Raw genomic sequence first — 12618 nt, 5'->3', positions numbered from 1 at the left:
GTGACACTGAAGACTGCCTGCAGCGTTTGGGGGGCGGGCAGATGAAGGACAAGGAGTCTGGCGGACGCTCTGCGCAGCAGCAACCTGGGACCTGAGGTGGGGTAGGGGATCCGGCTGCTCCTAACGGCAAACGGTCCCATCTGCAGTTCACTCCCCGGCCCAGTCTCTGGGGACGCCTAAGGCTTCCTGCCTCCCTGCCCCCACCCTCCCCCTCCTCTCCAGCCTCCCCGACTTCCCGGCAGGTCTGCAAGACCACTGCCCGGAGGTTTCCACAGCCCTCGTCCCAGGACTCCCGGCTCCTTTGGATGCCCGGGAATGACCCATGACAGCCGCCCGCTCTCCCTTTGGACGGAAACCCCATTCACTCTGCCTCTCTCTTACACACACACACACTCTCACACACAAACAAAAAACCCAAGTCTGCCTCTCGGTTGCTACCCGCAATGACGTTTTCCCCTCGGATCCCGCCCCTCTGGGGGCCTGAAATTTTGGGATTGGTCGAAGGACTGTAGCGACAAGACCGTGATTGGACGGTCCATGGCTGACTGACAGCCGGTGGCCGCCGCACCCTCCCCCTCTCCGAGCGCGCCTGTGTGTGCGGTGTTATGCCGGACTAAAGGGAGGCCACCACAGCGGCTGTTTATTGTCCCTCTCGGCCAGTGCTCCTAAGGACCCGGTCAGACACCGCTTGAGCGGCTTTAAGGCAGTGGCGGCCTTTGAGGCGGCGGCGACCGCGTCGAGGACTCTGCGGATTCGGTTGCGTGAGGAGAAGCAGTGACTCCTTCGTGTCAGGGCTCTGACTCGCGTCTCCTAGCCGGCCCGCGCCGGCCCGCGCCGACCCTCGCCCCTCATTCGCGATCCCGATCGCCTGCGTGAGCCCCGGAAGACCGCGTCTCACTGCTAGCCCTTCCTCGCCCTCGGCCGCGCTCTAGGCCCGGGCGCCGCGCTCGAGTTTGAGGGCGGCGGGCGGCGCGGCCTCCTCAGCGGCTCGGGCCCGCGATGGGGCGCGGCTAGGAGTGCGGCGCGCAGCGGTCAGTGCGAGCCGCGTCCCCGGTGCGCGAGCAGCCCCTGGCCTGCACGGGAGGCGCTGCCATGGCCAAGTCCAGCCTCGCGGGCGTTGACGGGGCGCTGACCTGGGTGGTGAGTGCTGCGCGGGCGGACGCATTGTTCGTGGGCCGCGGGCTGTGCGGGCGGGGGCTGAGAGCGCGGCGCGGCGGGCGCCCTGTCGGGCTGCAGGCAGGGCCTATCCCTGAGTGCCTTTTTCTCTCTGCTTTCCGCCTCTACGAGGTTCAGGCTGCGGAAGAATGCTCACCTGAAACTTCAGGGTGTACACCAGGACGTAGGGGACCGCGATAACGCGAGCCTCCACGAGCGCAGCGCCAGAAAATATTGCAGAACTTATGCCAAATGCAACCGCTTCCGGCGGCCTGTCCCAAAGGAACGTGAACTTGAATGGCCACTGCGGTTTGCGCCTCCCCTTTAAAGGCTCATTCCGCAGAGAGGGTATTTGGGATGACTTTGACAGCAGGTTAGAGACCGCAGCTGGTCCATCTGCCCGCGGGATTAAAGGGAAGAGCTTACTTACGTCAGCCTCCCGGGTACATCGCGTGGGGACTCAGGGGTTTCCCCAGGAGGTGAGGGAGGGGGTGCTTAAGCCGGAACTTGGAGGATCGCAGAGCCTAGTTCCCAGTGGGAAGTGGAAGTAGCGAGGCAGCAGGAGCAATTGGAGCAGGGTTCCCACGACAGATCGATAACTCCAGCACTTCACTTACTCCGCACTGAGTTCAGACCAGGGTCATTTCCCATGCAAAACATCAGACTTAGCAGATGAGACCAGCAGCTAGGACAGAAAATTTACACATTTCAGGGACTTTAACACACCCCTTCCAGAGGATCCCAAATCCCTCGCCTCTGAACACGCTAAGGAAGTTGGTATTGCTTGGCATTTTTGTTCCTTGGTTTCTTTGTTCGGTTGAGGTTTAGATGAGTCTGGATTAACAGTCATTTCTTATAAAAAGGATGTTTTTATAAACAGCAGGAAAACTGTTTAACCATTTGCAGGGCCGTGGCAAGATACTTTGCAGTGTAACTTGCCAGGTTCTTATCTTCGAATCTCCAGAAATAAGTAGTTCTTTCTAGGCAGTGCAGTAGGAGAGCGTGGAGAAGAAAAGTTAGATAGTAAGTTAGTGCGCGTGTGTCCTTGGAAAGAATGATTGAAATGGCTGACCCTTACCTGGTACTAAAACTAAACGTCTGAAGATGGACTGCGATCATATGCCAGTGTCACTGGTGATTGTGGAAGCACTGACATCCGAGCTGCTGCCTTCTGGTGTGTAGGGTACATGCAGACAAAGCACTCATACACATAAATAAGTCTTAAAAAGAAAGCAGTTGCTATCGTGGAACCAAGTCACAGACAAGCTGCTCAGATGTCAGTGCCACCATATTTGTGCTGGGAGTTGAACTCAGGACCTTTAGAAGAGCAGTGAATGCTCTTAACCACTGAGCTATCTCTCTAGTTCCCCTCTCAGCCCTTTTGTTTTTACATTATTATTTTATGCGTATGGGTGTTTTGCCTGCTCGTATGTCTGTGCACCACTTGAGCGCCTGGTGCCTAGACCAGGCCAGAAGAGGGCATCTATACCTTGGAACTGCAGCCACCCAGATCCTCTGGAAGTGAAGCTAGTGCAGCTGGGCCACCTCTCAAATTCTGTCACCATGGCAAACATTTTGTGAGACAGTTGGATTGTTTTTTTTTTTTTTTTTTTTTTTCTTTTTTTCGGAGCGGGGGACCGAACCCAGGGCCTTGCGCTTGCTAGGCAAGCGCTCTACCACTGAGCTAAATCCCCAACCCGGATTGTTTGTTTTTAAGTCATGGTAGCAATGCTTTAATTTAATGGGCACCTTTCCTTTTAAGGTCAATGGAAAACTTTAATTTACATACAAAATGGGGCAAAACTTGTAGAGTTTCATTCCAAATTAGAAAAAAAAATCTATGTGAAACTACAATAGGCACATTAATTTTGCTATGAACTAGATTATGGGAATTACAGTAAAATAAAATATATCTTGTTTGAATTAGGTTATTGAGAAGAAATCCTCTTTCAGGTTTGCTGCTTGCTTTCTGTTCCTAATGCCAGCATCTTCCTGTCTGTAATAAACCTTACAGGTTGCTTGTGCATGTGTTTTTGAGAGAGGAGAGAGTGTATATGTACATTCATCTACCTGGGCTTTGAACTCATGATCCTCCTTCCTTAGCTTTGTGAATGCTGAGATTGGGAGCCAGCACACGGGGCCTGGTTGGTCTTCTTTACTGGAAGATGATAGCATGAGTTGATGTGGGCTTTGGCATAGGTTCATATACCCCCTGCAGTACATAATGCAGGCGAGACTTCTTTCAGGGGGCTTAAATTTTTCTGTCCTATTTTGTTAAGCAGAACATTGAGAATTCATAGTTTGAATGCAGCACAGTGCTGACAAACAAACAAATAAAAATGTTTGTTACTGGCAGAGTTTAAGTGTGTCGCACACTGTTTTTTTTTTTTTTTTTTTTGTTGATTTTACATAAAATGATTTAGCTAGATTAGATTTTCATTGTAGGAGTTTGGGGGCTTACTGCACTGGCAGTGTTGACAGTGAAGCCAGTCTCATGGTGCCACCTGTTTGTGGATGGTAATACAGAACTGGAGTTAATGCACCTATCTTACGCTGGCCAAGGGGGTGGGGCGTTTGTGTGTGTGTGTGTGTGTGTGTGTGTGTGTGTGTGTGTGTGTGTGTTGATATTGTCTTGTGATGAAAGATTACCTTTTGGTGTCAGAGACAACAGAGTGGTTTGATTTCTCTTCGTATAATGGTTAATTTGATTTTTGATTTTCAGTATCCAAACTGAACTTTTAATAATTAGAAAAATATGGTATAGCTATTTAAAATTAATATACATTAAATTTCTAGCAGTCAAGTTTTTTTTACAAGTTTCAACTTGTAAAACTTAGTAGAAGATGCTATTTTTTAAATCAGTTTGTAGCAAATTCTTGAGCAAATGCTAGACTATGAATTTATGACTTATATTTTTTCAAATGAATACTGTAGATTGGTAAATTAAGTAATATAGTAGGGGAACATGGAGTAGGTTGGAGGAGGGAAGAAAGGGAGAAAACAATGTCATTCTATTTTAACTAAAAATAAAATAAAATAAGTTATATAAAGTGACAAAGTACCTAAAAACATAGTGGCCAGAATAGTACACTTTTGCATCTATTATCAGGCTTCAGTAAAATTCATCCAGGGTCACCTACATTTCTCATAACCTTGGAATAATGCAAATCCTAGACTTATAATACTTTATCTGTAATAATAATGCAAATCCTAGACTATAATACTTTATCTGTAAATACTACCATGTTTATCTGTGAAAATTGTTTGTCTTTAAAAAATATAGCCACAATATTATAGTTCCTTTAAAAATATATAATTCTATATCACATTTTTTGCATGGATTTTTTTTTAAGATTTGTTTTATGAAGTACCCTGTCACTGTCTTCAGACACACCAGAAGAGGGCATTAGATCCCATTACAGATAGTTGTGAACCACCATGTGTTTGTGGGAATTGAACTCAGGACCTCTGGAAGAGTGGTCAGTAGTCTTAACTGCTGAGCCATCTCTCCAGCCCCTGCCATAGCTATTTTTAAAAATATATTTAAAATATTTTTGAAAGTTTAATTGCATCATTTCTCCTTTCTTTTTCCTTCCACCAAACTTTCCCATATACCACCCCTTGCTCTATTTCAAATCCGTAATCTTTTTCTTTAACTGTTGTTAGGTGTGTGTGTGTGTGTGTGTGTGTGTGTGTGTGTGTGTGTGTGTGTGTATTCTTAAATGTATAACTACAACATGCTCAATCCATATAATGTTACTTGTATAAATATGTATTTCAGGGCCGTTGAGTATTGGATATCCGGTTGGCATGCTCTTTCTTCCCTTGGGAAGATTATTTCCACCTTTCATTATTAGTTGCCTGTAGTTCTCTGTCTGGGGTGGAGGCTTCCTGATCTTGGCCCTCCTCACAGTTAACTGACATGTCTATTCTTGTCAGCTTTGCTCAGGTCATGTTTAGGCAGCCTGGCTCATAAGACTTCATGGAGATAGACCGGAGAGTCCTAGGAGACACACTATCACAGCCAGCTTCCTGTTCCTCTGGCTCTGTCTTCTCTCTCAGTGATCCTGGAGCCTTAGGCAGAATCAGTTTCAATTGAGTTTCACAATTTTGCACTTTGAATGGTTGTGGTTTTCTGTCTGTGCATTTTCTTTTAAAAATGATTTTATTTACTGATTGATCATGTGTGTTGTGCATATGTAGAAGTCAGAGGTTAGCCTTTGGACGTGGGTTCTTTCTTTCTACCTTGATGGGAAGTGCTTTTAACTACTGGGCTATCTTGTTGTTATGGGTATTAGTAATTTTTTAAAAAGTCACTCCATATTTAAACACTTTAAAATTTTGTTTTAAGAACTTGAGTTTAGTGGGCCATTAAAGCAAGTCTATGTTCATAATCTGTGTCCTCTCCATTGAGGTTAGTTTCCTATAGTTTACATACTTGATGATCTCTTACTGATTCCTTTATATTTCATCAGGAATGCCTCTTAATTCTCCATAGCAGTCTATTTATTTTAACAGAGTTTCTTTGTGTAGCTTTGGCTGTCTTAGAACTAGCTCTGTAGATGTAGACCAGACTAGCCTCAAACTCACAGATATCTAACTGCTTCTTCTGATCAAAAGAGCACACCACCACCACCACCACCACCTGGTTAGCACTCTAAATCTATTTTTTTTTGATTGATTGATTGGTTTCATGTATATGAATGCTGTGTCTGCATGTACACCTGTGTGTCAGAAGAGGGCATCAGCTCTTGTTATAGACGGTTATGAGCTACCATGTGGTTGCTGGGATTTGAATACAAGACCTCTGGAAGAGCAACCAGAGCTCTTAACCATTGAGCCATCTCTAGCTCCAGCAGTCTACCTTTGGAGTCTTACCAAACTTATTTTTCAGATTATGTTCTTTTTATTTATATTTTTAGTTTATGCTCTTTTTAAATTGAACATTTTTTACTCTGTCATAGAACATATGCTCTTCTAGGGAATGTTTATGTGTGATAGTTTTGTCTTAACAATAACATAAACTTATCAATTCAGAGACCACATGCTTTCCTTCTTTATATCTTTTGTAATGTTTAGCAAGAGTCTGTATATATAATATACCCTCAGTTATTGTTGATGAACTGGGTATTCAAATACTACCTTTCTGAGTCTATCATTAAACACTTGTAGATAGCGCTAAATTTTCCAGTAAAGGTAATGTCACAGTACTTAGAAGTGGTTTTTGTAACTGAGTAGTAGTACGCTTGGTCACCTGTAGTCTCAGGTCTGTTAAACACTTTGATGGTGAAAGTTCCATTCTAAGCACACTGTTGAAAGCAAACCTCTTGTGTATCTTTGTAAAACCTCACTACAAATAGGACCCCCCTTTTTTTTTGTTTTAAACAAAAGTTTGTATTATTCCTAGTTGTCAAGAGGGAAACAGGATGTAGACAATAGATCAGGTGCTGGTAGGGCATGTGGCACAGACAGTTGTGGGCTGTGAATCGGTTAGGTCTTAACCATCATTCTTTACCGCAGCCTTCCTCTAAAACATTAAAAGCAAAACAACTTTTTTGTAAGTCTAATAGGACAGAGAGGATGAGATAAGCCTATCTCTTTCTGTCTACCAATTTTTTTAGTTTGACATAAAAAAGTAAGGATTCTATCTCCTTTTCAGAGTGTATGTATCTAGCTAGTAAAATAGCATCGTGGAAAAGTATGGGCTGTGAACTCAGATCACATGGTTTCATAATTTGGCTTTGTTAAGTGTTAGTTCTCTTCAGACCTCATTCCACATGCACTAGGGAATCATAATGGCCGCATCTACTTGGTGGAGCTCTTACTTAAGTACTGGAATATTCCAGATACCTCCCATCATACTGCCACACAGCAGGTGTCAGAAAAGTGAGTACACACACATCTCTAACCCTGTGATAAGTGTCTGCATGCTTGTTATCTTAGGGAAAGCTTGGTTTGGGAGGATGTTTCTGAAGAAAATGTGTAGATAGGAGTTTATAGTCTGTGTTAGTTGAAGGTAATTTCCTGTGTTCTTAATGCCTTCAGCAACAGTGTTAAAACTGGCTAAGCTACTTGGCACAGCATCTTTTAGAGATATAGGTACTGTTGATAACCAGGGCAGAAGTCTTTCTTGTTTCTCCTGTACATGTTCTCAGTACAGCCAGGGGCATTTGTACTTAGAGCTTTTCCTGGGCATAAAGCCATCCTATTAACTAACTGAGGGACAATTTCTGTCTCTCCCCATACCTCCAGATTTTGATTTTCAGTGGCCTGAATGGAGTAATCTGTAGAGTTAAGTTTCTGTTAATATCCGTGACCTGAATGAGGCCTTTCTTGCAGATTTCTGCTAGAAAAGCTTGTAGATGTTTTGTAGAGACCTTTTCTGTTGGGGCTAGCAAGCCAGTGGATAAATGCTCAAACATTTGCTGAGAACAGGAACATAAAAGACAATTTGACTGAAATGTTAATTTCTGCTGTCTACTTTCCTAAGGCTGCCAGTGTTACTTGTGTATTTGATTTTACTGTTATCCAGATAGTAATGAGGAAGTTTGGGCTGCAGAAATAATAGCCAAGTACAAGCAGTGCCTTTAGTCAGACATTCAGCTTGATTCTAGCTTAATTATATCTCTACATGCATGCATTAATAAGCATCTCACATCCCTTTGTGAATTTATTATAGAAAATTAGAAAATATATCAAAAGTAAAAATAAAATGACCTACATTTATATTTTCTATAGAAAGTTTTATTGGCATTCTGCTGGGTATAAATACATTTATATTCTCTGCTATACATGTACATATTTATATAATTTTTCTGAAAAAATGGATTCTTTGTAACTTTGCTCAATAGACATTTAGTTATTTGTATTTTCTGTGACTGTGTCTGTGCCTTTCCATACATATGTGAATGCAGTGTCTGGGAGACTGAGAGAAAGAATCAAAACTTCCGGGACTAGATTTACAATTGTGCTATGGTTGCCAAGAACTGAACTGAGTCCTTTTTAGGAACAGCAATTTCTCTTAACCGTTGAGCTATCTAGTTGGAACTTGCTTTGTATCCCAGCAGCTGGCTTCAACTTTGTGGCAGTTCTCCTGCTTCTGCTTCCCGAGGGCTGGGAATTCAAGTAGGTAATACCATGCTCAGTTTAATTCTGTAGTTTGATAAGCCATTAAACAATTTAAAAAACACTCAGTTCTCTTGTTTATAAAATCTATAGTGATAGAAGTTTTTCTTAAGATTTATTACTTTTGTCTTATTTACATGTATGTCTCTAAGTGAATATCTACCACATGTAAGTGGCTGTCCGTAGAGAGAACAGTGCCTCTCAATCTTCCTACTGCTGAGACCCTTTAATATAGTTCCTCATGTTGTGGTGACCGCCAACCAGAAAATTGTTTGTGTTTCTATTTTGTAGTTGTAACTTTGCTACTATTTGAATCTTAGTGTAAATATCTGATATGCAGGATATCAGATATAGGACTCTTGAGAAAAAGTCATTCGGCCCCCAAAGAGGTCATTGCCCACAGATGGAGAACTGCTGCGTAGAGGCTGGAAGACATTCAGACCCATTGGAACTCGAGTTTAGGGGTGTGAACCACCGGACATGTGGTCTCAACCTGGGGCTCTTTAAGAGCAGCATATATTCTTTCCTTTCCCCCTTTATCTATCTATCTATCTATCTATCTATCTATCTATCTATCTATCTATCTATCTATCTACCTACCTACCTATTATCTATCAATCTCCAGCTTGACCCCACCCCACATTCCATTCCTTTTAGAAAAGAGCAGACCTTTAAGAAGTGACCGTCACACAGGACAAAACAAGATGCCATAAGACAAGGCAAAAGCCCTCATATGGAGGCTGCACCAGGTAATCAGTAGGAGGAAGAGAGTCCCAAGAGCAGGCGAGAGAGTCGGAGATACACTCGCTCCTGCCGTTTGGAGTCCCACAGGAGCACCAAGCCAACAGCTATGACACGTATGCAGAGGATCTGGTGCAGACTCACGCAGGCCCTGTGCTTACCTTCAGCCTCTATGAGCCCCTGGGTGCCCTGCTTAGCTGATATGTTCTCTGTAGCACACATTCTTTTTTTTTTTTTTTTTTTTTTTTTTTTGTAGCACACATTCTTAACTGCTTAGTTATCTCTCTAAGACATGTTTAGATTTCTTTCATTCTATACATTTAAGCAATGGTAAATCATCAATTTCTTCTAGGCTTCCTAATCAGCATATAATTTTAGTTTAGAAAACCTTGCTTTCTGTGACATGTTATAATGTCTCTCTTTGGTTTCAATTTCAGTTACATTGTTTTGAAAGAACTTACTAGTTAAATTATATTTGCCTCTTTTGTGCTGCTCTGCTGAGTTGGCTGATGAAAATAGGGAGAACAGACTTATTTTGGTGCAGTGACAGAAGCATGTCATGGTGACTGTTCATATCATGATAGACCAGGAAGCAGAGTACAGTAGGAATTGGGTCCAGGTAGCTCTCAAAGACTCAACCGTAGTGACAAATTTTCTCTAGCTAGATCTCATCACATAAAAATTCTACTGTTTTCCAAAGTAACACTGTCAAGCATTCAAACTTGAGTCTGTGCAGGACATTTAAGATTCAAATCATGGCAACCCCGTTTTTCTTAGACCTATGGCTGTCTAACAGTGCGAAGTGTGCTCAATCTAACTTGACGTCTAACAATGCGAAGTGTGCTCAATCTAACTTGACGTTGCTTAGAAGTGTAGGTGTCTCCACTAGACACAAGCCAGTCCCTTCTTGACTCCTTATAAAAAAAATCACAGTGTGTGAACATCAGTATACTAGAACATGCAGTTGATCTTACTGTTCCAAAGATGAAGAACCAAAGAGTACCAAGGGAAGACCAAACCAACAAAGAACACTGTTCAGCAGGATAAACAGAGTCCTGTAGCTTCACGGGCAGCATCAAGGACATGTATTTGCATGATGTGGGCATCAATGAACTTGAGTAGACCTGCCCTTTTGTCCTAGCCATTTGAAACCCACATGTGCCCTCTTGGTCTGGGTCCACTTAGTGCCTAGTTTTCTTGGGGTGTCCGTTCAAGTAAAGCATTATTCTCACAGTTTGATAGTTCTCTTATAGGTTACCTTCTGTCAGACTTTGCTGGTTTTATAAGTGTTTCTCAAATTCTTGATGGAATATTCTATGATTCTACAATCCCTGCATTCTGAATATTTGTAAAAACAGGATCATAGTTTTAGATGTAGCCTGGCCCTTTTGGACACAGCTGCAGTGGCCTTTGAATTCCTGCACAGTTAAGCCTGGGAAATACTTCCTAGAAGCCCCCAAGTAAGCACAGCACTCTGGAGCCTGTGGTGGGTGGAGTTTTGCCAACAATTATTATTGTCCTAGCGTGTAAATTGCTTAGCTTCATTTGAACAGTTCTAATCTCTCTTCTTAACTGTTATGAGCTCTTGATCTTGCCAATGCTCTTTTTCTGGCCAAATCACATTTGTTTTTTGCTCTGCAAGGCTGGCTAATATTAATTTGCTAGCAACAACCATGCTACATCCCAAGTGTTTCTGCCTTTTTGAAAATTGCTCTGCTAAATTATTAGTCCATTAAATTCAGCCTCCTTCAGATTTCTAGGACACTGCAAAACATGCAGAAATTCTTTGCCAGTTGTAACAGAAATGATTACAATTTCCAATAGAGTCCTTGCACCTGAAACCTTGGTTTCACCCTTCACTGTCTACTTTTCTATTATCGTTCTGATCTTTTTGAACTTCCATTGGAAGTTTCTATAGCATTTTGGGATTTTTCTAGTTCACATATCAAGCCTCTTGCAATTTGCTTCCATAAATCAGTTCAAAAAGACTAAACCACGTTCAGGTTTAGACACAGCAGTGACTCTACTTCTTTGGTACCAGTTTCAGAGTGAGTGACTTTTGCATTGCTGTGACCAAATACCTGACAGAAACAACTTCAAAGAGGAGACTTATTTTGGTTCACAGTTTTAAGAAATTTCAGACTCTTGTAGCAGCAAGACTCACAGAGTATGTGGTAGAGTCAGAGCTGAGGTTAGCACCAATGGTAAGTGTAGCCGTCAGTGGCCTGCTTCTACTGCCCTATTTATGCAGTCCATAACCTCAAGGTTCTATATCCTCCCAAAATAATACCAGTAGCTTGAGAACAGTTTTTTGAAACATGAGCCTGTGTGAGATATTGCACATTTAAAACCATAAAAAGCATTTGCATATTTTGTTGATCTTAAAAAACAAAAACCACAACTCTTCCTTTCATTGACTTTAAGAACTTAAAAAAGAATCTTTCCTCTTAGATGTCAAAAATGACATGATTTATTGTACATGTGTTACACTTGGGTACAATTGAGGACAATCTAGTTTAGATTGCCTCAGGTCCCAGCAGAACAAACAGATCATTTTTAGTTACGAATAAGGAAGGTCTCTCGGAAGTGGTCTTGGCGATTAGCTACTTGTATGAGCACCTCAGCCACTGGCATTCCTCATTTCTGCTCCTGTAGCCAGCATGGGTACACTGTAAATGACTGGTTACCTAGCCTTTGGCTGACCTTTCTTCTCTGGAGCCTTAGGCAGTGCATTCAGTGTATATAGTGTATTTATTTGATAACATTTCTTAGTAAGCACCCCCTTTTCCCATTTCATTCTCCTGGCAAAGAAGCTTCTGTAAGGAAGGTGACAGTAAGGCCGAGAGACTTGAACTTATTTACTTCTGTCTGTTAACTTTAGATTTAGTTCTATGCATAGTTTCTTAGTGTATGCTATTGGTTCAACATCTTCATTTTAAACATTTAAATGTGGTACTGCTTTTTATTGATCCTATAAGTTTTGAAGTCTCTTTTTTCCTGCTTTTCTTTATCCCCATATATTTTCTAAATTATTTTGTGATTTCTTCTTTGATTCTTAAATAGTTTCCAAGTGTACTGTTTAATTTCCACTGTTTGTGGGTTTCTGTTCCCCTTTTATTTGTAGCTTCATTCTGTTATAGACAGAATGCATGTCTTCAATCTTCAGTGGTTGAGACTTATTTTATGGGCTAACATCTGGTTTGTGTCACAGAATGCTTCATGTGCACTTGAGAAGTATGTGCATTCAGCTGTTCTTGAGTGGAGTCTTCTGTAAATGACTATTGGGTTTGTCTTATACTTCAAGTCCTTTGTTTTCACATTGACTCTTGGTCTGGTTGTCCTATCCATGATTGAACATGGGGTGTAGGAATTTCTTATTATCACTATATTGCGCTCTCTCTCTCTCTCTCTCTCTCTCTCTCTCTCTCTCTCTCTCTCTCTCCCTCTCTCTCTCTCTCTCAAAGATTTATTTATTTCATGTATGTGTGTACACCGTTTCTGTCTTCAAACACACCAGAAGAGGCATCAGATCCTATTACAGATGGTTGTGAGCCACCATGTGGTTGCTGGAATTTGAACTCAGGACCTCTGGAAGAG

At 42.2% G+C, this 12618-nt stretch overlaps 1 protein-coding gene across 1 annotated transcript in view; it reads left to right on the top strand.

Moving 5' to 3' along the window:
• Window positions 1-591: 591 nt before the first annotated feature.
• Window positions 592-12618, top strand: part of Top2b (DNA topoisomerase II beta) — a 60376-nt gene continuing 48349 nt past the window's right edge. Inside the window, exon 1 of the mRNA NM_001100858.2 lies at window positions 592-1140. Within this exon, the coding sequence (NP_001094328.2) occupies window positions 1093-1140 (48 nt within the window). The 5' untranslated portion in view covers window positions 592-1092. The remainder of the gene's footprint in view (window positions 1141-12618) is intronic.

This window comes from Rattus norvegicus, chromosome 15 (assembly GCF_036323735.1).
Source record: "Rattus norvegicus strain BN/NHsdMcwi chromosome 15, GRCr8, whole genome shotgun sequence".
In the NCBI taxonomy this organism is placed as follows: Eukaryota; Metazoa; Chordata; class Mammalia; order Rodentia; family Muridae; genus Rattus; species Rattus norvegicus.
Note: the sequence above shows the minus strand (reverse complement) of the source record. Positions and strands in the feature narration are given on the sequence as shown.